This window comes from Seriola aureovittata, chromosome 16 (assembly GCF_021018895.1).
Source record: "Seriola aureovittata isolate HTS-2021-v1 ecotype China chromosome 16, ASM2101889v1, whole genome shotgun sequence".
In the NCBI taxonomy this organism is placed as follows: Eukaryota; Metazoa; Chordata; class Actinopteri; order Carangiformes; family Carangidae; genus Seriola; species Seriola aureovittata.
This window is the reverse complement of record NC_079379.1, coordinates 20,028,893-20,056,454: the sequence shown is the minus strand read 5'-3', so window position 1 is coordinate 20,056,454 and position 27,562 is coordinate 20,028,893. Positions and strand designations below refer to the sequence as shown.

The following is a 27,562-nucleotide window of genomic DNA, read 5'->3' as shown; positions in this document are numbered from 1 at the left end:
CTGTGTGTTAAGTGAAAGATGTGTCTGTGTGAGTGAGAGGTGGAGAGAGGAATCGATGAACAAAGCAGGTCTCAGTGAATTATTCAGAGAAGTGGTCTGGGATGCCCCCGGGGAAAGAAAGGGTTTGCTGTGTGTTTATATGTGTGTGTGTGTGTGTGTGTGTGTGTGTGTGTGTGTGTGTGTTGTGTGTGTGTGTGTGTGTGTGAAAACCAGCACACCAGCCACCAGCTTGGACTTGAGATTCTGATAGGGTCAGAATTGATCCAAACTTTGTGTTTAAAGAGTCGAGCTCTAAAGACTTCAGAGTTAAAGGCACTGGGAGGGTTTAAAGGCTTCATTGGGGTCTGCTATATCCACTGTGTGTGTGTGTGTGTGTGTGTGTGTGTGTGTGTGTGTGTGTGTGTGTGTGTGTGTGTGTGTGTGTGTGCGCGTGCATTATGTGTGTAATGTGCAAGGAGCTGGCAATCATGCAAAAAAAGGTCAAAAAGCAAACACGTATGTAGCCTACACGGTCTTACATGGAGTGATTCTAGTACTCATACATGCATAAGTGCTCTTGTCTTGAGTCCTAATGGGCGAAGCCACACACTCATGAAAGGAACATGGGCTCCGAGAGTTCGGCTGTAATGAAGATCCAGCTACGGTGATGAGCAGATGGTCCGAGCTCTTCCTGAAACTGGCTGAACACACTGTCTTTCATTGACCGTCTTCTCTTTAACTGCAGATCAGCTTTAGTTGATTCAAAGGCATTTTTACTGGCATCTGAAACAGAAGAACTTCTGGTAAAGGCAGGGAAGTTTGTTTTTGATGCTCTGGAGCCGACTCCACAAAGCCTTGTTCATCCAAGCCCACATAATGTAGATTCATCTAGCAGCCATGACCACAACACAACGGCAAACATTTTAAACAGTGACGTAGGAAACATAACACATTTTAAAACGTATTAATAGACTTATTTGTTTTCTTGCTGAGAGTTAGATGATCACTTTGATGTGCTGCTAAATCCTGTAGAATAACACAATGTGTTGTAATATTGTCAAATAACATCCAGTTTAATATCAACTTAAATGAAAACATCTGGAACATGAGATGTACTTGAACTGTTCTACAGGGCTGTGGAGGTGCATCAGTGGTTTACTGACATGTCTGCGCTCAGAGGAGGAAACAGTGTGGTCCCGAGGTCAGATTTCCTCTCACGTCTCAGGAGATGTTTGATGTGATGTTGTGATGAATAAGATTATCAAAATGTTATTCCAAGAGGACAAATATCCAACATAGAAGACATCAGTGACGTTGGTTGGATTTCATTTCTTCTAATTAGACTCTCCGGCTGCCGGAGTGACATTTTTTGGTTATTGCTCACCTCTCGTTCACCCTGCGGCTAATAGAGGTTTAATAAGTAGCCCTCATCATATCCCTCATAGCACAAGAGCTACAGATGGTGAATGGGTAATGAATCATGACTGCACCAACATGGACAGGCTTGCACTTGGCATACTGACTATTTGCTCTGTTGAGTTATTTGTGAGCGCCATCTGCTGGAGGAGGGTGAATGATGATTTTCAGCCTGGGACTTTTCTCCCAGTTTGAATGAGTCACAGTTTCAGGTCGAGGCACATGGAGCGGAAATTAACAAGATTAAATTTACTGTTTGATGATTTTTTTTATTTGGAAAATCCCCTGATTACATGCTCAACCCCAATACTTACAGTGATGTGTGGTACACATAACAGTTCCTTTATAAGTGTGTCATTACTGACATTTCACTGACAATGGACAGTATATACAGTGTGTGAGACAACATAGTTTTTTTTTTTATATGAAAAATAGTTTAAATTCAGGAAGAAGATTTTCAAAATAAATAAACACGAGTGCAACAATGGTTGTCACAGCTACTTCACACCCTTAATCCATCGCATGAAGAACATAAATCATCAAAGACAGATGGTCGAGGCACTATATTGCTTCATTTCACCAAGGAAACCGTAAGGAAAAATGTCCGAAGAGCTTCCGACCACAACGTCTGATTAGCCACAATCACTTCCCTCATCCCTCTCTCCGTCCTCTTTCTGCATATTGATCTGTCCAGTTCACTGGAAGCACCATCAGCTTCACTGTCTAATGGCCAATTAAGAAACTAAACCAAAGTATCTTTAATACTGACATAAAATCTATTCAATGATTTGTTGAAAGTGACTTGTCGGGCTCACACCTAATCACTTCAGGGGAGATTTAGTAAAGGGTAAGAGGGGAGAGAGTGAGAGTAGGGATGACATGTTTTAAAGTATTTGGTGTAAATTTTCAATTATTTATAAAATGTGGATTTTAATCCAGTAATATTGAGGAAGAAAGGCATGGTTTAGTGCTACAGTAACTAGCCAACTAGTGCGATGGCACATTGTATGTCTGGTATGTGCGTGGGATTGTGTGGCTGTGATTCAGAAAAGGCAAGAGTGGGAGTACTACATCTAGCCAGCAGAGTCAGTCTCCGAAGCCGGGGGGTGTGAGTAGCTAGCAGTAGTTTTTTGGATTTATCTCTTTTAAGCTATTCTGCCATTAATGGGTCAGTTCACCCAATTACATAAAATTTAATTACATAAAAAAAGGTTTTATGTGCCCAAATTTTCAGATATCTGTGTTGAAACTAAGAAAGCTAACAAAGCGCTTTTAGCTGAATGCTAACATCGCCGTGCTAACATGCTCACAATGACCATGCAGATTGTTTGTTAGTTTAGTGGGTTAGCAGGCTAAGATTTGGCATCAACACTAAAACTAAAGTACAGCCGAGGCAGGTGGGAATGTTTTCAGACATCTAGTATTGGACAAATTAATATAAAAATCTGATGGCAAGCCATCAACATCTAAATGTCACCCTCATGGTGGCACTTCAGTAAAAGTCATGGGATCACCAAAATTATTAGAATCATCATCATCGTCATCATCATCATCATCTGGGAATGAATGTCTCTACCAAATTTCTTGGAAAATCTAACAGATGTTGAGACATGTCAGTTTGGACCATTTCCTCCCCTGGAGACTTTAAAACGTATAGTTATGTTATTTCACTTTCTTTGTAGAAAGTTGAGAAGTCTCGTGTCGTTGTGTTAAGTGTGCTAACATATCAAATCCATACACAAACAGAAAAGTAAATTCCATCTTCATGATTGATCATCCCCTTTGTATCTATTGAGGAATGGCTGAGACGTTTCAGAGATATCTTAAAATCTGAGCATATAAAATCAAAACTACCTGCATGGCTACGTACAAGTAGAGGCAAGTCAGAAAATGTGTTTTTTTTTTTTTTCCTATTTTGGGTGAACCAACCCCTTTCAGTTACTTTGCTTTTGATTCAAGCATGAGTCGCCACCTAAAAGCACTATAAAGTTGTCTGTGTCAGTGTGGAACCACAGTAGTGATTAGAAACTGGTCAGTAGTGCCACGTCGTTGTCGTACAGTATGAACAGTGTCAGTGTTTGGGCTCCAGGTGACTGATCAACAGTCAGTCCTTGACCCTGCCTGGCTCCGTAACGTGGTTACTCTGAAGGCCAGCAGCAGTCCAGACTACTCCTGGGGCCCAGGGGCTTTCATGGCCATGCTGGCCCCGACCATGGCAGGGTAACTCCGGTTCCTCCTTATTCCATCGGGCCCGAAAGGGGAGCCGGATCTGCGAAGCCCGCCCAGAGGACCCAGCATGGGGCTGGGACTCATTGCTCTTCCCCCTGAAGCTCCAGCTACACCCAGCCGCTTCACCTTGTCCAGCAGGTTGAGGTTGTGGACGGTGACGCTAACGTCTGTTTGGCTTTCGCAGTCCCTCCCTCTCTGCCTGCCCCTCATCCCCCCAGTCACCTCCTTCAGAATGGAACGGGCCGGTTTAGAGGCCAGGAAGTTGTCGTAAGAGGGACTCTTGAAGTCGAAACCTGCAGAGGTTAGCACAGCTGAAGCTCCCGGTCCCGTGGGCGAGTTGGGAGGGGTAGAGGGGCGCAGAGGGTCGGGGTTGGGCGCTCGGTTAGGGGCGATGGAGGTGCTGAATAAAACTCCTCCGCTGCCCTGACCATGCTCCAGGCCCTGTCTCTGGTGATACATCGCTGCTGAGATCCCTCTCTCCTGGAGAAGGCGCACTAACCCCAGGGAGGTGCTGGTGGTACGTGTTGCATCTCTGTAGAAACATGACAGATTAAGTCAGGGTCATACCGTACGGTAACTAAGTGTATGGGGAAAAAGTAATGAAGTCAAAAGGTTGATCCTGGTCGTGCATCTGCTTTCTTTTGTTTCAAACCGTAGCACTTGAACAGATTAACTTCGTTAGGGTCGTATTTGGAGAAAACTAACTCTGATATTCAGGTAATGGCTCTTCAAACCAATCTGCTAACTTGCTAACTTTACATAACTTTACGTATTAGCTCAAAATGCACTCATTTCCTGGTATATCTGGAACCTTGCCTGAGGTTAGTTGAGGATTCGGAGGGCCTGAGACTGAGCCTTCGGGGTGTGCAGGGTGTTGCAGCAGGCGTACCCAGCAGAGTGCTGGTCATCACACAGGAGGATGACGCTGGGACTGGGTTTAGACTGGAGAGAAAACAAATACGGAGGAAGAACGAGGATAATTAGAAACATGCTTCTGGTATCTCTTAGTTATTTCAGCAGCTTAAATTGCACCTCTGTGATATCTCATCATTGTAATGGCACTGAGCTGACACTTGTTGTGTACAGGGGATGTTGTTTCTTTGAGCCAAAAGCACCTGCATGTATTATTTAGCACCTTCCTATTGTCTGGCAGACAACTGACTGAATGTTGTTGCTTGGACACGATCCCACCTCAGCGACTGCTGCTTGGATCTTTTTGTCCTGTGGGACTGAGCTGAATTCAGACTGAGTGCACGTTTAGGACACTGTAAGCTTCTCCGAGCGCCACCATATCTAAAGAAAATTATCACATTAAATCAAGTTCAAACTGAATTCATGTTCATGTTCATTTTTAGTGTTATTACAATGTATGAAATGGAATAAAAAATTAATTTTAATTGCTTTTGTTTGTTCAAGCCAGAGGAAAAAGTGCTTTGGGTATTGTTCTAATAAAGACACATAATTTCATTAGGACTTCTGTAATAAGGTTCATGTCTGAGGACAGCTGCTTTTAGCAGAAAAGCAAAACTTTGCAGCAGCTGACTGAGAATAAATTTTGGCAGGAAACTCAAGAGGGCGGGCCACAAAAAGTTGACTTTGATCATGTTCAAGCAGCACCAGAGGCCGTATTTCGCTCACCTCGGTGTGACCCGCGTCTGCTCATCGGTCGGGTGAAGAATCCGACAGGTTGTGAAGGTGTAGGTAGAGCTGGTGTGGGCCATGCATTTACCTGGGTAGTATGCAGCTGAGACGCAAACACAGACAACTTGTCGTTTTCAATCACCACGATACATTGCCTGTGTTTCAACAATACGACATTATTACACATACTGTATATGTGTGTTTGTATTCTATGTCCTCACCAATGGCGTCAGTGTTGCTGAGATGTGGCGACGGGGATGGAGAGGGAGGAGACAGTGGAGCGATGCTGGGCAGAGGCTGCCCGTGGCCGGCGTCGCTGGTGGTAGAGGTGGAGGCCACGGCCGGAGAGCCAGAGGCTGAGGACGTGGGCAGATTCTGGAAGTATTGCTCACCTGGTTCGTCCTCTTCAAAGCCCCCCCATGGATAAACCTGCAGACAGAGCAACATAGCACAGAGAGATGAATCCAGATCATTACAGCTGCACGCATGTGCACGAATATTACTTCTATTACTAGTAGTAATATTAACAAGAGGTACTTTTCAACTAATTAGTCAAGACATACCATATACTGTACAACAAACACAGTTTTCTGTTATTTATTACGTTCCTCTACATATCAGAATGAGGTAAATTATCCCAAACCTATCCAAGTAGATTTCCTCAGTTGCTTTGGTCATTATGTATTTTATTCATCGTTATTATTTCCCACTGAACTAACTGAGGTGAGAAATGGCAGGAGAGTTAAAGAAATATAGACAGCTGAAGGAAAAGGAGCAATTCTGTATGTTCCTGCAGCCTGGTTTCATTAATCCTGTAAATAAGTAAGTATTCATTTTATGGAGTATGGAGTAATAAAAAAAAGTTCTGTTTTCAGTAATCTATTAATGTGTTATGTGATAAACCAGACACAGCTGTACATTTAAAAAAACAAAAACAGATGCACTTGCATGAGCATGACCATATCATACACAGACACACACACACACACACACACACACACACACACACACACACACACACCTGCTCCAGCTCTAGTTCAAGGGGTCTGTAACCCTTTGACACGACTCCTGGCCTGGCGTCCAGGATCACACCGAGGTGAGGCTGAGCTAACTGCTGCCAGTGGTGCAGGGTCGCAGAGCCTGGAGGACAGAAGGGAATAAATCTGCTTTGTACTTGACAGCTTTTACTATCTTCAAACAAACACTTGATGAATATTTGTCATTCAACACTGGAGTGGTGGTGTGGTTTCAGTTAATAAGAGAAAAAGCAGGTTATTCATCAACGATAAAAAAACTGGTTGTGAGATATTGGTGCAGCCAATATGGTTTAATACAAGCTTGAAGATCATGTAGCGAGAGCTCGACAAGTAACCGGTTAAATGCATTTAATGCTAGTAACTACTTGTTAATGGCTGTCTAATAAGAATATCCATGAAACGCTAAAACATACAATAACCCTCAGTGATCAGCACAAACAAAGAGAATATGACAGAGACTCTGAAAGGTGATGAAGAGGAGAAGAATAAAGTGAAAATGAAATGAAATAGAGGAGCAGTTAGAATGAGAAAAGGTTTTTATTAGTCGGCCGCATGAATTTGAAACAGAGATGGCAAACAGTGACAGAATGAAGGAAGAAAAATCATACAAAAACAGAGGAAGTCATAAATAATAAAGAGACACATAAAGAAAGAATAATACATACAGTACATAAGAAATGAGAAAGTGTAAATACAGATAAAGAAATGTGTGTAAACAATGGCAACGGTACATATCATGAAGATGTTTGAAAGCCTGTGCGCTTTTTAGATGAAGTAAGGACTTATCACCAGCAGAGGGCAGCACAGGCCGACAACACTCAATCACTCAGGGGAACAATAATAATAATAATAATAATAATAATAATAAAACACTGCTGTCTGAACTTTAACACACGCCACACTTCTGGCCACAGTCAGTGACGTCACACCTGATGCTCTCCATCATCAAGGTCACGCGTGCATCTACACTCACTGGAAAGCTATTATATGTACAGTCGAGGAGGTTATGTTTTCACCTGTGTCTGTTGGTTCGTTTGTTTATTTGTCAACGGGATTATGCAAAAAAAAGTAACTTGAACCGATGTTTAATGGCGTGCGTGTATCTACAGCCACTCTCTGGGCTGCGTGTCTTTGTAGTAGCCGTGTGGAGACGCGAAGCTGCCTGACTTGTGATGGTGCATCAGAGACCAGAAAGAGTTGAAGAGCATGAGTGACAGAGGCTTCTCTTTGCTCTCTCTTGCTCCCTTCATCTTCCTGCTCCCGGCTCGGTCTCTGGCCCACCTCCTTCCTCTCTCCCTCTCTATCCCAGCTCCGGTCTTCCTCGCCCACCCCCATCCTTTCTCTCTTTCCCTCTCGAGTGTCCGGCTGTCCTTCCTACTCTCCCTCTCCGAACCCCAGCCTCGCTTGCTCCCTTTCTTTGTCCCGGCCCCTCTGTGCCGCTCGCCTTCCCACTTCCTCCCCGCCTTGCAGCTCATGCCGCGCTCCCGTTCTCCCTCACCTTCAAGTGGTTTGACGATCTGGAGTTTGTCAGGGAGGTAGGGCCCGCGTGTAGCCCACAGGTGGAGGTTCCCGAGGGACATGATGCTTTCTGAGGGGGTCATCACGCTCTCCTGGCCCAGAGCATCGTGCAGGCCTCCGTGTCCTCCCCGCCTTCGCTCCCTCTCCTCTTCAAAGAAGCGCCTCTCGCTCAGGTTGTTTTGGCGACGCAGAGACAGGCGGCGCAGGGCCACCCTTAGGTCCTCGGCGCCGCTCGCCTTCTTGTCTTGGCCCTCTGTGCTGCTGTCAGGGCGGGAGCAGAAACCAAGGGGTGAGATATAGTTTTCATTTAATGAATCTTGAGAAGACGTCCAAATCCGTCCTCAATCTCCACTTCCTCTCTAATTTGTTAATGGCATTAGCCCTCTCCCCTCCTCCTCACCTATCCTGATTAGACGCCGTCTCCATCAGGATGCTCTGGGTGCGGTTGTCAAGGGCAACGCCGTCTCCGCTGATGTCACCTCCATACATACTGGAGCGGGGCGTGGAGAGGCCGCTGGACTGGGGCGACGTGCGAGCGGACAGAGACTGGTTGGAGCCCGGGATGTTGGCGCTGGTTGGAGTCAGTGAACGCTGACGGACCGTCTGGTTGACGTTCTTGACCGTCTCAAAAACACGCTTACGATGGATTCTGCAAACAATCAGATAAAGGTATTATCCTGGACTGTAAGTACAGTAGTTCACCAAACACATCTTGTTTTTTATTTTTCTTTATTTCTGTGAAATTCTTTTTTTTTTTTCCATTCAATTATATGTTTTTTTCAGTGACAATTAAATTCAAAAATTACCATTGCAACTGAAATCATGACTCATACTGCAATCAGGATCTCTTCAGCCCTAGTCTAAATTATGTCCGTGCTGTATTCTCAACATATTAATTAAGCTCTTAACCCGTACTTCTGTTCTTCACACTCGGGGTCGTCCAGACTCAACTCCTTCCTCATCGTCCCCTCGATCTCAGCTGCCAGAGAATCCTGCAACACAAAAACATGTGAAGGAACGGAAGACAGCCACACACACACACACACACACACACACACTCACACACGCAAACACACACACACACACACACACACACACACATACACTCCCTCACCATCGGGTACAGCCCCATGGGGTGGTAGCGCCGAGGAGCTCCTGCAGTGTAGTTCCTGTTCCTCAAGTTCTTCAGCTCCTCCTGAGCTTCATGCAGCATCTCGATACACTCTGAGTACTTCTCCTCCAACTCCTGGAGCTGTTGCGATGAAGATATTAAACTCAACTTTTGGAATTAGCATCACAATAAAAGTGTTGACAGTGAATACGTTACGATTCACTGGCAGCTTGGCAAACGGAGCAGTGATGTGGAAGTTACCTCCGCTGTGAGCTGCCTTTGGGCATCTTTAGCTGCCAACAGGTGTTGAGAGAGCTCCTCATTCTCCACTGCATACTACACACACACACACACACACACACACACACACATACACACACACACACACACACACACACACACACACACACACACACACACACACACACACACACACACATACACACACATGTGCAGGTTTGAATAACAGAGCATGACGATGGTCACATTTGACTTAAAAACAGGTTTGTGTGTCTGTACATGTATACTCACTGATTTGGCTTTCTTTTGCAGATCCACTATCTGAGAGAGGAGGTGTGTGATCTCCTCTTGCTGTCGCGAGGCGTCCTCGGTCTTACGAGCCAGTTCCTCCGCTATGGCAGAGATCTGGAGGCTGGACAACCCTGACAGGACAGAGGGAGGGAGAGTTTAGTTTGACCTCGGAGAGGGAAAGAGAGAAAACACCCGTCGGCGGAGCATCAAGTGAAGGCCGGGGGTGAGATGGACGTACACACAAACACAAGAAAGCAGTTTCAAAACTTACTGAGTTCTTTCACACAGTCGTTCACAAGCTGCTGCTCCTTTTCTTCGTAGGTTTCGGTCTCTGACTTGAGGTGGTGCGCCTGCATGCAGACACCCATGATTAAACAACGCATTCCCAGCAGCTTCTCTCTCTCTCTTACATGTAGAACTGCTGTTATTTGTGTGTGTTGATACCTCTGAGCGCAGCGACAGGTTCTCTTCTTCCAGCTCCTTGAGTTTCCTCTGGAGTGTGTCACTCACAAAGCCGCCTGAGGCCAATTCCACTTTACTCTTCTTACCCCTTTAGACAGCAGAGCACAGAGCAGCGGGCGTCAAGGTCGAGAAGCTCTTTCATTACGTGTCGAGCATTTTTATTCAACGGTTAAATCAACTTTTCACAGACAGACATTGAATTAACAAAGAAAGGGTGCTGACGTCGGGGAGCCGCTGGACTCGTCCTCGCTCTCCTCGGCTGCCGTGGTGTAAAACTGCAGCAGCTCATCCTTCAGGTTCAGCTCATGATGCAGCTGGGCCACCTGGAGGAGGTCAGACGATGGTCATGACTCGTGTATGTGGAGCAAGTATATCTGGTGTAGGATCCGCTGCAAAAACACCTGTCTTATGTGTGTGTGTGTGTGTGTGTGTGTGTGTGCAGACCTCCTCTGTGATTTGTCCCACTTGTATCTCCAGATAGTCATTCTGCTCAGTCAGAGTTCGGTTCTTCTTAAGGAGCGACTGGCCAATCCTTGCAGCCAACTCCAAATCTCTCTCTTTCTATTGGTCGGAACCAAGAGAAGAGAAGAGGAGAGAAGAGAAGAGGAGAGGAGAGGGGAGGAGAGAAGAGAAGAGAAGAGAAGAGAAGAGAAGAGAAGAGAAGAGAAGACTTAGCTCACATTTATAGCTGTAATACCCAAAAATCCCACAAAAAAACAGTTGTTTTTGCTGGCGTCTTGTGGGGGCAATCTACCATTGCTGGTAGATTTCGAGCCAGAATTCACTCACTCTTTATTGATCTCTTTCTGCTGAACTTTCCACAACTATTCATACCACAGGTGTGTTTCATTTTGGCGAATCTACGGTGCAGCATCCGCTCTGCTGCAGCCTTATTTAGTGGTTTCAACTAATTAAAAATCTGTCCTTGTTACGGCTCTGAATTCCAGACAAAAATAGAGCATCTCACCTCCTCCAACAGACGTGTGACAGCGTCGATGTCATTGTAGGTCTTCGTCATCTGGCCCACTCTGTCTGCACATAGCACTGTGGAAATATAAAGCACACAAACACAGTGAGAAGACGGTGGCAGATAACTCACAGATTCCAGTGCAAATGGCCCACCGTCGCATCACTTCTACTGTGATCCATGCACAGCGGCACACACACACACACACACACACACACACACAGAGTCGCATTATATAACACAGAGAGGTTAAAAAGTCGTCCTCTCGCAGGTGGTGGAGGGGCTGTGTTTATGGTGCAACACTTCCATCAGCACTGATTTCATGGTGCAGCAGGGCAGAGTTAAAGGGGAAAGGGCTTGTTTTCCATGGCGCACACCAGTTGGCTGTGTTGCCCTGAGGGGGGCAGCTGTTATTGACTCAGAGCTCTAGTCAATAACATGCTGTACAAAGTTATTGAATGCTTTATGATAAACCTTTGTAATCCTGTTTGTATTACAACCAGCACAAGATAGTTTCATTGTCGTTTCATTAACGCGCCGTTAAATTCTCCCCTTTGTTTTTAAAAACACTGTTGAATCTATGATCCACGGTGGTTCACACAGATACAACAATGAACCATGGGAATGTGTGTGTGCATGTGTGTGTGCTTGAGGGCTGCTGTGTCAAAACAGAACAAATTTAAAGTCAACAAGCTTCAGGAAATTCCTCCTAATGAAGGAGGACAACAACAGAGACAAGCTCCACTGTAAACGCCACTCCCCAGGAAAATTACAATCTCAATCTCAACACAGGTCAGTCTGGACTCTGATCCACTGTGTACACAGTCAAATCAAAGTATAACACAATCACACTGATCACGTTTCTTTCTCTATTCTAGACATGCACTTTACCTTCCTTGTCCTCCTCATAGTACCAGTCATCCAGCTCACATTCATCCCTCGCCAATCTCTCCATCCTGCTCTCGCTGTCCATCTCTCCCCCTGGCTTCACGATGACCAACAAGCAGACATGACAACCGATCTAAATACTGATCCATTCACTTTCTGTCTTGCTCACTCCTACTGCTCAGCCACTGTACAGCATAACAGGCCCAGAGCCCAAATTACCCTCCGCCCACATGGAGCGAGTGCGAGGGAGGCGGAGAGATGAGCGAGAGTGCACATCCGTTTTGACAAAAAAAAAAAAAAAAAAAAAGCTCTACAGCTGCTTGAGGTGAAACGGAAGTAGAAGTTGTGTCGTGATTGGACGGCAAAGCCTGCAAGATGGAAGAAAGAGCCAATCAGAGATCGTCGGGATATGGCGAGGACTCCTCTCTAAGTGCTGGCAGAACTCCCACATCTCTCTCCTCTTCATCACTCCTCCGCTCCGTGCAAGGCCACTGGACATGTATCTGCCTCCAGCCGCTGTTACCATGGTGACCCTCATCCACAAACAGACCCCTGACACATGCACAGCCACACGTGCTCACTCTTTACCACCACAGGATGTGCCTTATCTTTCTGACTTGTCTCAGTAAACAGCAACAGAACACAATGGACCAGGAACCATTGTTCTGACTTTATACAACTCCTTCCTCAACAGCTTCCTTACGACACAAAGCTCAGACAAATCTGTAAAAATGACTGTCGCTTACTCGCCAACAAAAGTATGTTTTACATAAATGCATGAATGTTTTTATTAATTATAACTTATTTTTTATTATAGTGTCCGCTATGTCTGTCATAGAATGAAAAGATTAATTTGCCATGTCAGCTTTAAGAGCAACACAAATATTAGAAAATGGGTAAGAAACGAGAAAGATGAGGGTTTTTCTAGGTGAAACCAGGCTAACGTGAGGCAGGAGATAAACTGTTACCGTAAACACTAAAGAAACAGCATCTGTGAAATAAGAAACCCTCAAATGAAACCAGCTCATTACAGCTCAGAGGATATACAGTAAAACAATGACGTTCACTGAAGGAGACAGTGTAACCCGTAACCCTAACACAGAAAACCTCCATAACTCTCTGAACCTACCTAAAGTCACAGAGGAATAAGGAGTAAATTAAAGTCCAGCTTTTACATCTGAATGGTTTAAAAACACCGAGAACAGATACTGCAAAGACTGTAAGCAGCTTGTAGCTCGGCACCACCTTGTGGAGGGAGGCTCTAATGTCAGTCACATCAACACGGGAAAAGGACAAACAGGATGATAGATAATAGTGTCAAGAAACACAGACACATGAGAAAGAAAAAAAAACCCTTATTGAATCTTATTCAGACAGGATTTATCTGCATCAGGCAGATATCAGGTTTTATATGTGGCAGATTAAAACAACACCTGTCTTCATGAGCTAATGGTTTTTTGTTTTGTTTTCAACCTATCAATCATGTCAGCATTGCGAGCACTTTCTAATAAACCAACAGCGAGAATCAATATTAATTGCATCCTTCTCATAACTGTTTACAGAGGAAAACAGACAGCATCTGTTCTCTGAGCCAGTGCATTAAGGCAGAGTGGAAACACAGGAGAAGATTCACGGCCAATGTTTTGATCTTCCTGGGAAATATTCCACAAGGTTCAGACTTCTACCTAAAGATGTTACCAGAGTATCTGACTTCATTCCCCCAGAGCTCCCGAATCAACACCTTTAACATGTAAAGGGAGGATCTCATACCATCTGCAATAAGACAATAACACCATAGAATTAAACATAATCATTTCTTGCTGTTTGTACTGTGTATCACAGAAAATACAAGAATTCAATGTATATAAATATGTAGGTCGAGTATTAACAGACCTAACAGAGGTTGTTTGAGGATAGGAGGAAAGAAAAACTCTTCCGGAAAGAAGAACATGTTGTTTACTATTTATACATGTTACTAAATAATGAAACTGTTGTAATATTAAACCCCCCTTTTCCCTCAGTGAACTGAGACTACACCCTTAACTTTCTTGTCTTTAATACATGAATGTAGAAAAGATTAGCAACATTTTTATATTCTGTATGTAAATTATGTCAAATTTATCTTTCCAGTTGTTGATGCCTTTTTTTTTCTTTTTTACCCTTCCCTTCACACATATTGTGGATTATCTTTCCAAGAGCCATCTGAAGGATTAAACAGCATGTGTCCAGGTGGGTAAATCCTTCACTTTCAAAGCCATGATTTCCCACAGAAGTCCAAGAGATAAAGTTTAAAGTTTAATCTTTATCTAGGCTTTTTCTTTACCGCGTTTCCACTGTCTGAATTTGAAGTGAGACTAAAAACGTATAGAGCTTCTGCAGCACTGGAGACAGATATACACTGTATGCAATCACGCCGTTGTCAAACTTACGGAAGTATTTGAGTGTCTCTTCGATCTGCTCGGTGGTCAGGTCGAGCCTGGCGTCCGGTGCGACGAGGGGAGTGTGGAGCCAGTCATCGTGGTCGTAGCCGTAGACGGTGTCAGCCCGCAACCGGTACACCGGCAACTGCTCCTCCAGGAGACTGATGATCTCAAACTCCGGCAAGTCAGTACTGTTGCACACATCTGAAGGTGACAGGGAGGAGAGTGAAGGTACGGCAGCCGGGTGGTGCAGGTGATCGGTGTGGAGGGAACTGATGCTGTGAGTGTTTTGGAGAAACAGGGAGACTAGTACTTACACTGTTACTGTTTATACGGATCAATACTACATAAACGCTCCGTATTTGACCACTTCACTTACTGTGAGTTGATGTTAGTAGATGGCTTTCTATTTGGACCAGTACTGTTCTGCATCATTTGACTGATGACAGGTACAAAGCCTGTGATAGATTTATACAGCGGTGAATGAAAGAACAAACTACCCACCAGCAGGTAAAGTAGTTAGCGTCACCTCCGGCAGCGACAACATTAAAATGCTCTTTACACGTTCATGTATTAGTATTAAAACACCCACAGAGGGTGCTTCTCTGCAGAACAAGTGCCTTTACTTTTTATATCTAGTTGCTAATACTCATGTACTTTTACTTAAGTAAAGAGTGTGTATATACATACACATGTAACATGATGCCAGTTGAGACAGTGGATCCTTGTAGCATCATTACTTTGCCATATAGATAAAAGTGCTAAAAATGACAAAAAATACATTTATTTCTACTAAAGTAAAACTAATGACATATATAATATATTTGTAATATATATTACCTGCTAGAAAGAACAGCTCTACACATTATATTTAAAAAAAATTATGTAATATATTCCAAACAATGAGCTGCATTTGGACATTTTTATGTCTGAGCTCTGTTGAAAATGTAACATTTCTATTTCTACTGTGTTAGTGGTTTATAAACCGTTTTAAAACCCACTGGATTCTCCATGACACAAACTGAAATCAAAGCGTTTTCCTACAGTAATTCCTAAAACGCTGACCGACACACACAAACCTGTGATGGTCTCGGCGTCCCTGCAGTCGGGCGGCGCCGGTTGTGTGTCAAGCTGGCTGGACTCGCCCTCGCCCACATACTGCTCCTCGTGGGTGTGCCGCTGCTCGGAATCGGGGTCTGGGTCCGGATCTGGGTCCAGGTCTGGAGCCGGGGGCAGGGAGGGGGCCGGGGAGGCCAGCTTGGCTCACCTCTCACTGTTGGAGAGAATCAGGGGCCATGGACCTCTGGAGCTGGAGCTCCACTGGGTCAGCAGGTCCAAATGATCGACAGGTGACAGCAGGTACAGACACCTGGAGAGGAGAGGAGAGGAGAGGAGAGAGGAGAGGAGAGGAGAGAGGAGAGGAGAGGAGAGAGGAGAAGAGACGGGTAAGGAAGGATGGAGTAAAGGAGTCCACAATAATCAATGCGTCTCTTTCTTTCCCTACAGAGTCTTTAACTTCGAGTGCTGCTGCTGACTCTGCAGTGAGCTGCCTGCCAGCAAGCTGCATAAATCACAGCCTGTCCACTGCAGACACCACTTTTCATCTGTCAGGAAATGAATAAAAATGCAGGTAAGGGTTAAGAGCAACTCTTGATAGTAGCATGATATAATGAGACTGTGTAACTTAATGGATCCAGATCCGGGAAATGATTTTTTTTTCTTGTTCTGAAGACATGGGAGATCAGATGGTAAAAACACAGAGCATGCAGCTCTCGGGCAGCGAGGGGCCTTTTCAGAAGCTGGGATTTTTAACCACTTGCCAACTCTGTGACCCACATCTCCTGAAACTCCCAGTCTCCCAAGAAAAACCTTCCTCACAGTCCCAGACTACTGCAGGAGCATTGTAAGAGTGAAGTTTGATCCTGGGTCTCCTGTCTGAAGTCATAGCGACCTTGCATCGCCCCTGTCTTTAATCCACGGGGATCTGTGTCTCACTGCAGATGCACAGCAAGCTGCAGTGAGAAAACAAACCACAGATCTGGATCAGGAAATTCACCTCTGGTCACATCAAACAGTGAGCGACGGGCAACAGAATATAAATCACGGCAGAAAAAAAAGGATACGCGGGGTGCATATGCATGAGTGTGTGTGTGTCATCTGTGGCCAGTTGCAGGAATAGGTGGTAGCTCGAGAAAACAGAGAAACATCTGGTGACGGTTGAGCGCATCTGACACAGATTTTTTTCTATAACAGACACACGCATGAGCACACCAACAGATAAAGGTGAACATATCATTTTTTTGCACACTGGTCTGCTCTCTGTATAGCAGCATTACCACCTTGGGATGTCTTTCTCATTGCGGCAGCTTGAACTGAGCTGTACTCACACTCTCTGTTGGATCGGTGTTCAGAAGGAAAAAAAAGAATTCAAGAATTACATAAACTCTGGACGACAGATGATTTCAGATTCAGGGATTGGGATTAGAAGTCGTGCATCGTAACACTCCCAAATCACTGTCCCCTTTCCAACTTAACCAGACATGTCAACTTGCAAAAACTCAGGTCTGCAGAAATAGCCCAAATGGATGAGCTCTTGATACAGTATTTCTATCTCCATAATTTGACCAATGTGGTCAAAATATCTTGTTTTGTTTGTCATTAAAACTGGGACTCTAACACTGAGGAGAGAGAAAGCTCAAATGAGAGCAGTTGTTCTATAATTAATTTAAAGACAGAGAGGTAGCAGTGAAATGAAATGTCTCAGACAGCGCTGGTGCAAGGCCCAGCAGCTGATGCCCTACAGTGAAGGATATTACTGCTGCCCTGCAGCTGCTGAAGGCTGCTGCTGCTGCTGCTGCTGGCAGTACCCCCAATAAGTAGGCCAGGGTTCATTCATGCATGTGGCACAAACAATGTCATTTGAGTTCTGACTGAGGGTGTGGCTTCATCTACATCAGCAGGTCGCGTCACGGATGCGGGACCCGGGGGGTTTTTCATAAACCGTGTCCTCACAGTTGTGCCACAATGATTTACGAAAAAAAAAAAAAAAACATGATCAGCTGACCTCATGATGCATGACATCGCCATTGAAATCATGTATTCGCTCAAACGGTGAAAGCAGCCCCGGTTCAGAGATCTACTCACACACAGAAGTAGCTGATCCAAACTGTTCAACAAAAAAATCCAACAGGGACTCCGGCGGTGCAGCGACCCAGCAGGGAGGAAATCGGCAGATATGGCTGGATGTCCCCTCGGATGAGCAGGTAGAGGCGGTCTCTGTCAGACCGTGTGTGTATGTGTGTGTGTGTGTATGTGTGTGTATGTGTGCGTGCAGGCCGGGCAGAGCGCTGAGATATTTCTGCGGTCGGGTCCTTCCTCACAGCGATGACAGCTCTGGATGATCAAGGTCACTTTAGGCTGGTTTCCAAAGTCGCTCCTGACCCGGTCCACTCCTCCTTCCCTTCAGCCATCTCCCCCTGTCTCTCTCCTCTTGTCTCGCACTCTCTCTGGAGCCTCCCTCACCCCTGTGAAGCCAGACAACAGGAGAATAATACGACTTCTAGTTAACGCCTTCAAAATAAAATCCCTCTTTACCATTATACTGAAACAAAACAAGTAATGTTGGGATTTTTTTGCTGGGGGCTGTACAAAATTTAAATTGAACAATTTAAAAATCTGTCAATCAATCAATCAATCAATCAATCAATCAATCAATCAATCAATCAATCAGTCAATGAATTTCTTTTTTAAAGCATGTATTCATAGATAAACTGAAAATCTGATGGGAAAATATGATTGTGTGGAAATATACAGCCATATCAAGCAACAGAGACTGTGTAAAAAATAATCTACACGTGAATTCATGTTGTCATCTGTTTCTTCTTCTATGTATTTATGTGGTTATTTGCGACGCACACCTTAATATTTCATTGATTTAAAAAAAAAAATTATTTCATTATTTTTGTGTTTTTAATTTGAAGGCAGTACTGTATTTCTCAATATATCCGGGTTTACTCTGACTGACTTGACAGTTTTTCTCCCTGCTGTCATCCAGACACTCAAACCAGGACCCACCCGTACTGAACCTAGCATCGCTGACGTCACGAGCACCCACAACAGGAAGGGAACAGGCTAAAAGGCTCGAGGCACACGATTTACATTCCCGTTTATATCATATACATGAAAGAAGGAAGGAGCGAACTTGCTATCAAGTCGTCCCACATAAATTGCATATAATTTGAATATTTGAATTGAACTTATTTGGGCCACACATTAGTTTTTGTTTTACTCTCTACATTATGGGCAAACACCATTACCATTATCAACAACATTATTTATTTATTTATTTTCACTTTTTGACTGCATGAGCATTTTCCCTTTATGTTAAAGTGACAAAAACATGAATGTATATAATAGGACATGAGAGAATATAATGATGCATATTTGTTTTTATATATTAATAAACATTTTGCAGCAACTGAGTACAAGGTTCATTATTATGCCTACAATGAAAAACAGGCATTAATCTGATTGAACACTGGCCAAACGGGACTCAGATTCCCGTGAACCTGCAGTGATTCGCTCCCTCTTGACCAGCTGGACTAAACAGAGAGGAGCCATTGTTCTCCTGAGAAGAACTAGACATAACTGAGTCCCCACCCACCCAACAATGCTGTCATTGGCTACATTCATTTTTGCAAAGTGAAATGCAAAGTCTTTGTTGTATTTTCCTCTCTGTGGTCTACCTGTTTATGCCAAACAAAGTCAGCCCTGGGCTCCATGCTACCTAAAACCTCTATGCCAGCGTTGTGATACTTGAGTGAGTGATTTTCAGGACTTGACTTGGACTTGAGAATCAACTGCATTCAGACTCTTTTTCTTTTTTGTTAGTAGCGCACTTGTTTGGCTATTGTGCCACACACAGTAAATAATCTCCCCTTGAAATGGGGACAGCTATGTCATCTTTTTTATTTGTACGTCAGCTCTTTGGCTGTGCCAGAGTAGAGCACTGGAGCCCATCTTGGAACTCAGACTCAATGTTGATGACTTGGACTTGGACTTGGGATTTAGTAACCCGACTAAAGCATACAGCATTTTAATAACAGTGTCGTTAGTGTTTTTATTGTATGACTTGTATTCATCAGTTACATTGTACAAAGCCTGTTCATTGTATTTAGTCACTGCACAGTGACTTTTATGCACATGCGCTCATCCATCACTTAACATGGTTACTACAGAAGCAGAAATAGTCCTAGATCACAACAGTTATTATATTTATTTCCACAAGTAGTTGCTTGAGAGGTAAACAGATGTAGAGTTTGGCAGGGGAAACAGAGAACAAGACAAAATCAGGAAAGAGCGTCTGCAACAGATATTATGGCGGCCTGCCAGAAAATTGCATTTCAGCACAGTCCAATATATATTTCTTGAAAACAGGCCCAAAGCCCATGATAAAGAAAACCTGCAAAGATGAAGGAAGACACTTGTTGGGGAGCACCTGAAGGCAACTCCTCATCCAGTGCCCTGACTGACTGTCAAACAAAATAATCTTCTTCATTGTACAAGAGAACCACATGCATTGTGTTGAGCAGCAAACAGACCGAGTCCCTTGTTAAACCTGTAATTCAATGTTCCAACAGCAGATGGCAGCAGAGGGCCTTTGTGGACAATAGACACTGTTATTGCTGCAGGTTTATGGAGGTGTTTGTGTTGTACATAGCCTCCTACAGATAAACACTGGGTTCCCGCCACTCTGCATGATACATGGCAGCATGTGTGAGTGATGCTTAAACGATTTTCCTTAAAGAAAAACACTGAATGCAGTCACCTATAGTATAACAGCGCGGCAGTGTTGTGGTGTGATTCTCCCGCTGGAGCGTGTTTTATGGGATTTTGTAATGATGCTATGACCCTGCCCTATATGTAACGGATAGGCTGCATCACACCATACGCGCTCCCAGCTGCCATTAACATGTTTGGGTTTCTCTAGATTTCGCACAGAGTGGAAACATCCAGAGCCTCACAACACCTCTGGCTGCACAGTTGTTGGACGCATGACTTTGTTTTTTTCCCCCCACTTTTCTTCACTTTTTTAAGGGATGGATGCAACGAGGACAATTTTGCGTTTAGTTTTCCGTGCATCAAGCTGATACATTTTACTTTTCTGGTTTCCACATTATTATCATGCAGGTGAGCTGATGATGTTTTTGTTTTCATCGACCTGTGTGAACCCATATTTGGAGAGAATAGATGCTGCTGCTGCTGCTGCTGCTGCTGGAAGGAAGGAGATGTTTTCTTCGGGTCAGTTCAGGTTTGTTAAAGATGGGTCATGTTGGCAGAATGCAGCTGGACTGACTGTGGCTGCACATGGGAATTGATTTATCTTGTTTACCTCCTGAACGGCACACAGCTCCCCACCGCCTCTCTGCTTTATTGTCAGCTTTCCGCCTCCTTTTCCCACTGGCTGATCCACTAGAAGACCCCAATCTCCAAATTGGCCCAGATTCCCCAAAATGAATTTCGACCAGATCCTCTCTGCCATCGGAGGCTTCGGGAAATATCAGAAAATTTTGTACATATGGATTTGTTTACCCCAGATCCTCCTCGCCTTCCACATGATGGTGAGCATCTTTACCGGAGCCACGCCACCGCATCACTGCCGAGACAACTCGAGCTCAGTAGCCGGGAATAAGTCCTCCTCCCCGGGCACACTCAGCCTGAACTTCAGCCTCTCGGATTCCTTCTGCTTCTCTCCCGATGTCATGCTGCAGGGAAACCGGACTGAGCGCGTCCCATGTGGCCATGGATGGGTGTACAGCCAGGAGACTTTCCAGAGCACTACAGTCACCGAGGTAAATTAGGATGATTAATACTTTGTTTAATCAGCGGTGAAAAGCAGCGTCATTCACAAAGTCACTGTCCTGCATGGAAACAGGTAATTGTTCCACTCCACAAAATGAGAGATAGATTTTACATTTAATATAAGTCTTAAATGATGACTAATTTTGAGATTTTCTTATTATAAAACCAATGCAGAAAAAATAAATTAAGGGATCTAACAGCATCTGAAAGTATCCTAAGGCAACCATAATCTTTAAGATTGAACATTGTTAACCATACATGACATAGGGAATGTACGAAGGCTGTTTATTATGTTGATGTGATAGTGGATAAATAGCATCAATGTCCCACTCCTCCCTTGTCTATGTGGTATCTGTTAATAATTTATGGTGGTACATTATATATGTTTTACAAGTTACACTAAGAAGCCTGTGTTAGGGACGGACCAATAGGAAACAGGTTTGGTTTACGGTGCATTATGGGAAGGCTGTAAGGTCAACGGTCAACGTGTGGCGGTCGTAGAAGAGTTCAAGTCAATAAAAGAAGTAAAACGTGAAGTTACCCGTGAGTCTCGTGAGCTTATGTTTAGTAAAAACAAGACATGGTGTCGGAAAATTTAGTGAGCCCACTTCGGGACGATACGTCTGCCGGGAGGAAGAAGAAGGAGTTTGGTGAAAGCGCTAGACGAGTGAGAGCGAAGTGGAGCCGAGCGGGGAAGAAGCTAGCATGGTGGCTAACACGCGCAGCGCTACGTTTAGCATTCAGCCCCCGGTCCCCTTTGATTTTTCCCAAGCTGCACGAGCGGACAAAATGCATACGGGTCATTCGAGGGATTCCCGCCAAGCGAGCAACTTCAATTCAAGCTCGGAGGAGAATCGGGCGAATGCATTAATCTACTATATGGGAGACGAAATAGAAGATTTCCCGAAGAGGCTTAAAGCTCGGAGATGCAGACCAGCGCCAATACACTAAAGTGAGGGACGACTTTTGGTCATTCTTCATGGTGAAAAATATTATTTTTTCATGTTTATGAACGAGCACGGATTAATATGCGCAAACTTATGTTTATTGAAAAACACGACAGTCTAACCAAAATTAACATATGATGCAGTAACTGTTGGGGTTTTCTCATCTACTAGTGGGACCTGGTGTGCGACAAAGCTGGACTCAACAGTCTTGGATCATCTGTCTACATGTTCGGCCTGTTGGTGGGATCCGTGGTGTTTGGAGCCATGGCTGACAGGTAGGCTGTGTGCTGCTTTCCCAGCTCTCCCTTGCTCTCGCCTGCTTTGCCTGGAGCCCTGTAAGCTCTCACTTTGCACAGATACAACACATAGCCAGATCCCCAACATCAAAGCATGGCTGCGGGAGCAGACACAGCTGGAGTCCTTGGTGTGTAGTATCCATGTGTAAGTGGGGCAGTTGACACTTCATACAGATGGAGTTGAAGGACTAAAATTACACATTAGGGTTTGATTGCTGCTGTTCCTTTCTAATTTTCCTATAGCTGCCTTAAACATATTTTGAAAAATAATGTAATTCTTACGACATATAAAATACAGTCAGTATTTCTCACAGGGTGAAGCATAAATGTTCATGGGACACTAAAACTCTCCCATACGTACATAGTGAAATTCCTGAAGGTGTGTTACACTCCATACTGGCCTGTGCTTACTGGTCTCACCCTGTCACAGCCACACTGATTCACTTATGCACTCATTTATGCATGCGCTTAGAGAGCACAGTCATGTCCACCTTTTCTCTCTCTGTGCAAGGTACGGCCGACGCTTCATCCTGCTGCTGTCCATCGCCCTTCAGACTGTGTTTGGAGTCGCTGTGGCCTTTGCACCCAACTTCCCTGTCTATGTGATTCTTCGCTTTGTAGTTGGCACCACGATCTCTGGAGTCATCATCAATGCTTTTGTACTTGGTACTAACCAAACACACACGCACACAGCTAAAAACAAACATGAGACCTGAGATCACTGCTGTAGCAACAGTGGTAGGAGTGGTTGTTTGACCATTTTATTTGTTGAGAAATGATGAGATGTGAGGACGAGGATTAATGAGTTGTGTACTGAGAGAAAAAAAAAAAACAGTCATGATTTTGCATCAGATTTGAAAAGTCAGATTCCCTTGTATTTCTATTGAGCTTTTTCAAATAGTTTATAATGTAGATAGAAGCTGTATGTGTCCAGGGAGCTTTGGATATGGTCTTAGCTTTTAGGGGTGCAGCTACATTAAGAGACTTCTATGACATTTTATGATTTAAAAAAAATAATTCTCCCGCCCCTTAGGCTAACAATATCCTTCCAAAATCCATGAAATATATACAGTGGGGTCCAAAAGTCTGAGACCACCTTCCCAAATAGGAAGGTGGTCAAATGTCATCCAATGTCATCCAACAAGGATCACCTGGCTGTGAATCAAATGGTTGTATGTTGCACAAGGTTGTTTTTCTCACTATCTAAAAAGTTGACAGTTCAGAGATGGAGATAGTTTTTAGCCAGGCTAGTGGTGTGGCTCCAGGGATGGCAATGTCGGTCAACTACTACTTTGATTCAGACGGACATATCTCGGCAGCGATTGGATGGCTAGCCATGGAAACTCACTGTACCCGCACAACGAATCCTACAAACTTTGAAACTTTGATTTCACCTGACTTTTCCTTTAGTTCCACTGTGAAGTCCATATTTATGGTTTTGAGGTAAATGTCCCAAAAGCTATTGGATAGATTGTCATGGAAATTGCTACAGGTCTACGTGTTCCCCTCAGGACAAAACTGTTAGCATGCTAGCATGTTAGACTAAGATGGTGAACATGGTAAAGATTATACCTGCTAAACATCAGCATGTTGGCATTGTGATTGTTAGCATGTTAGCCTCCTGACGTTAGCATGGCAAACATATGCTGGTGATAAGCAGGCTATATTGCAGGAGGTGTTGATTCTTTGCATGTGGATTATGGAAACTGGATAGTAAACAGATGTTAAACTGCCCAGTATCATTCAAGGAAAGCAGTGGATTAATGTAGTCATCTGTAAGACCTTCAAATTAATGTACTTCAAGTGTAATTATGTCTCATGTTGTTTTGTGCTACCTCCTGCACAAACCCTTGCCACTCTTTCCTCTACCTTAAAGCCTCAAACCACCAATACCCATGATCCTCTCCTCTCCTCTCCCCAATCCTCCACTGTTATACCTCCAAAGGCACTGAGTGGACATGCACCAAGAGACGCATGCTGGCTGGCATCATCACGGACTATGCTTTTGGCCTGGGCTACATGCTGCTAGCAGGTGTAGCATACCTGATACGAGACTGGAGAAAGTTGCAACTGGCCATCTCAGTCCCGGGCTTCCTGCTCATCTTCTATATATGGTGGGAGATTGAAAGGACATCTGAACATTAGATCCACTGTGAATTTATACATTTCTTGGACATGAATACCCTCTTTGTGATCCTCTTTTCCTCTTATTCCTGGCACTCTCTCTCGACTCTGTCCACACTTTCTTGTCTCCTCTCTCTTCTCTGTCTCCTGTCAGGGTTGTCCCTCAGTCTGCCAGATGGTTGTTGGCCAACGACAGGAGAGAGGAAGCCATCGCACTCCTCCGCAAGGCAGCACTTGTCAATGGCAGAGTTTTACCTCCCGCTGCACAGGTGTGTCTCTTATCTCTGCTTAAAATGTTTTCTTGTGTGCTGCTGCTATTTAAAGGACAGGTAAGAGAGTGGTATCAATCCTCTCATCAAAGTCTTTATCAATAAGTGTATTTCTCAATTATTTCTGTGTCTAACTACCACTTATTTCCTGAAACAGCCAGGTATTGTATTCTTTAGTAAATATTACTCAAACAGTCACATTTGGTGTTCTAGTGAGTATTTAAAGTAAATTTAGTATTGATGGTTTGGACAACAATGGTGCTCTATAACACAGAGTAACACAATACTTGTTAAGATCAATTCATTCTTGGTTTTTGGTTTATGTGCATGTCCGTGTGTGCATCAGGTTGCAAAGTGTGAGATTTTAGCTGGAGGGAAGCGAAGTTACTCAGCAGTGGATCTCGTACGAACACCTCAGATGAGGAAGAGGGCTATCATCTTGTTCTACATCTGGTAAATCTTGTTTGTATGTGTGCATGCAATCTTCTTTCTCTCTCTTTTCTCTTTGACCATATCCCTGTTCCTCCTTTACAATCCCAGGTTTGTGAATGTGCTGGTGTACTACGGGCTCTCACTGGGTGTGTCCAGGTTAGGGACAAACCTCTATCTCACCCAGTTCGTGTTCGGGTTGGTTGAGATCCCGGCTCGTTCTCTGGTCCTGCTCGTCCTGCCCTGCAGCCGCAGACTCTCCCAGAGCAGCTTCCTGGCTGTTGGAGGCCTCGCCTGTCTGCTAATGCTCACTGTCCCTGCAGGTAGGATGGACACTGTTTATTTACATTCATATCGTTTTATAACAAAGCTGCATAAAAGACTTTCTCTCCTTTTTTTTCTTTCCTGTTGTCCTCACCCTCCCTGTGTCTGTAGATCATCCCAATGTCCTCACTGGTCTCGCCATGGTGGGGAAGTTTGGTATAACTGCTTCCTTTGCTGTAATTTATGTGTACACTGCTGAGATATTCCCCACTGTGCTACGGTGAGACGCTTTCTCAAAAGACACAGTCATGAAGCATTTTATTTTTTATCTCTTAGTGTAATTCCTACAAAATCTTTTCCTTGTGTTCCCATAGACAAACGGGAATAGGTGTCTCCTGCATGTTTGCGAGGATGGGTGGTGTGTTAGCACCCATCATCAACATGCTTCATAACCACAGCCCCACCACGCCTTTGGTCATCTTCGGTACCTCCCCGCTGCTGGGTGCTGTTCTGGCCCTGGCACTGCCAGAAACTGCCGACAGACCTCTTCCTGATACAGTGGAGGACGCAGAGAACTGGGACATGAGGTACGTTAATGTGACCCTCGTTTTCACTGGGATGGGGCTTCTGTGAGTACTGAGGAAAGCAGTGGTAAATTGTGGAGACTTTAATTGTAGTTTCTTCATCACAGAAAGGAGAGAGCTGCTTGTGAGCAAACTAAGTATAAGATGTGAAGTCTGAATTTTCTTAATTCTACATGTAATTCTAACACTTGAGGTGTTATCACAGTTTCTGCATATTCACTTGTGAGCTGTTAGTTCACAGAGCTTTTAGTGTGCCCCTGGCTGCTCAGCCTCCATGAACCTGAGCAGGATTTCAAATATCATGGCCTTGTTTGTTCCCATGAGAAAACCCAAGCTCTGCAACCGGCTCAGTGTGTACTTTGTGTTTTGTCTCCTGCAGGTCTCCTTGCAACAAAGACAACACTGAGATGTGTGAGGATATTAGCCAATCGGCCAGCAGCACAGAGGAGCAGGAGCTACGACATCTAGCAAGCCAGACCTAACTGTATTCACGTGGGTGCACACATGCCATTATTCACACAATATACTGCCTCAACTTTGATACCAGGTACAGTTCTTCAATCATCCTCTATGCAATAACACGTCAGGACCTGATTAAGAGGTTTATGCAAGAAAGCCAAACACATCTCACCCACCAAACTAGCATGCAGGTGCATGCGCATGTGCACAAAGCAGGCATTCAGCTCTGCTGCCAGGGCAGATCAATAGCCTACTGTTTTACCAAATGCAAGTAAACATCCGTCTAAGTCAGGAATAGTCCTGTTTAGCAATCTTGTGTTATTCCTCAGAAGTTAAAAGTTATTCTAGTTTTGATATATTTTCATTACGTGGTGAGACAGAATAAATAGTTCCCCTAAAGACTTTGCAGATTGCATATTTGTATATTCCTGTATTTACACATCTACAGGCAGCAGCTCAGCTCAAACTTCTAAACCTGTGTTGATGTGAAGAGTCAAATTGGGTGAGAAGACTTTAGTAGACTGCCACTTCCTCTCGAATGCAGCACACATAGTCCTGTTGAGCAGCTCTTTTTAGGACTTTCTATTTTTCAGGACTGAAGAACAATTTTACATTTTGTGCGTTTCTTAAAAGCACGTTTATAATATTTTTGTGGACTGTTTGTGGCATATCTTTGTTGTATCTCAATGCTGTATCGAACAAGCAACTGCCTCGTTTTCTATTTTATGTTCTCAAGCCAAGAGAAAAGAAAACTAGTCAAGTGAAATTGCATGCACTAGTTACTTCATTATGCCTAATGTAGCCTTTTGTTAGACTACTATAGTTCATATGTAGTTTTGTATGAGAACTTGGATGTGACTGATCAGCATGTAGACATATTTGATTTTATCTTTCTCTTGTAGAGGTTTATTTTCATTTTAGATGCCATGATTTTTAAAGTGTTTAAGGGCTGTTATTATGTAAACGAATTAGATATATAAAAAAAACCCCAGCATGGATCAGAAGCACTGGTCATGTAGTAGTATATGTTACTCAGTAAAAGGGATTCTATTCGTCAATAACTATTATTAATATAGCAAAGAAAATCTGAGGCCAGTGTGATGGAAAATATCAAAGTGTGTGGGGGCGAT

The 27,562-nt window shown here is 44.0% G+C and overlaps 2 protein-coding genes across 6 annotated transcripts; one reads left to right on the top strand and one right to left on the bottom strand.

The window, feature by feature from the left end:
* Nucleotides 1–1,643: 1,643 nt before the first annotated feature.
* On the bottom strand, nt 1,644–15,461 carry LOC130183437 (trafficking kinesin-binding protein 1-like). Of its 5 annotated transcripts, none has more exons than XM_056398827.1 (18): nt 15,279–15,461; nt 14,209–14,403; nt 10,892–10,968; nt 10,369–10,485; nt 10,147–10,247; nt 9,907–10,012; nt 9,734–9,812; nt 9,463–9,593; nt 9,193–9,267; nt 8,935–9,072; nt 8,736–8,812; nt 8,221–8,469; nt 7,801–8,081; nt 6,287–6,405; nt 5,487–5,694; nt 5,263–5,368; nt 4,441–4,566; nt 1,644–4,156 (listed from the first exon to the last, which is right to left on the bottom strand). In XM_056398827.1, exons 3-18 carry the CDS (start codon nt 10,940–10,942, stop codon nt 3,562–3,564), a joined length of 2,559 nt encoding a protein of 852 aa, XP_056254802.1. In that variant the 5' UTR covers nt 10,943–10,968; nt 14,209–14,403; nt 15,279–15,461; the 3' UTR covers nt 1,644–3,561. The 5 variants fall into 5 exon arrangements, with proteins under 5 accessions (XP_056254802.1, XP_056254803.1, XP_056254801.1 ...); XM_056398828.1 differs by having other exon boundaries at nt 7,801–8,078; XM_056398826.1 differs by lacking the exons at nt 14,209–14,403; nt 15,279–15,461 and adding an exon at nt 11,783–11,976 and having other exon boundaries at nt 7,801–8,078.
* Nucleotides 15,462–18,180: 2,719 nt separating this feature from the next.
* On the top strand, nt 18,181–27,466 carry si:dkey-166k12.1 (solute carrier family 22 member 6-B). The gene is made up of 10 exons (XM_056398831.1): nt 18,181–21,050; nt 22,179–22,282; nt 22,815–22,969; nt 24,249–24,417; nt 24,582–24,696; nt 25,043–25,149; nt 25,237–25,448; nt 25,561–25,669; nt 25,764–25,976; nt 26,353–27,466. Exons 1-10 carry the CDS (start codon nt 20,712–20,714, stop codon nt 26,453–26,455), a joined length of 1,626 nt encoding a protein of 541 aa, XP_056254806.1. The 5' UTR covers nt 18,181–20,711; the 3' UTR covers nt 26,456–27,466.
* The last annotated feature ends 96 nt before the right edge of the window (nt 27,467–27,562 follow it).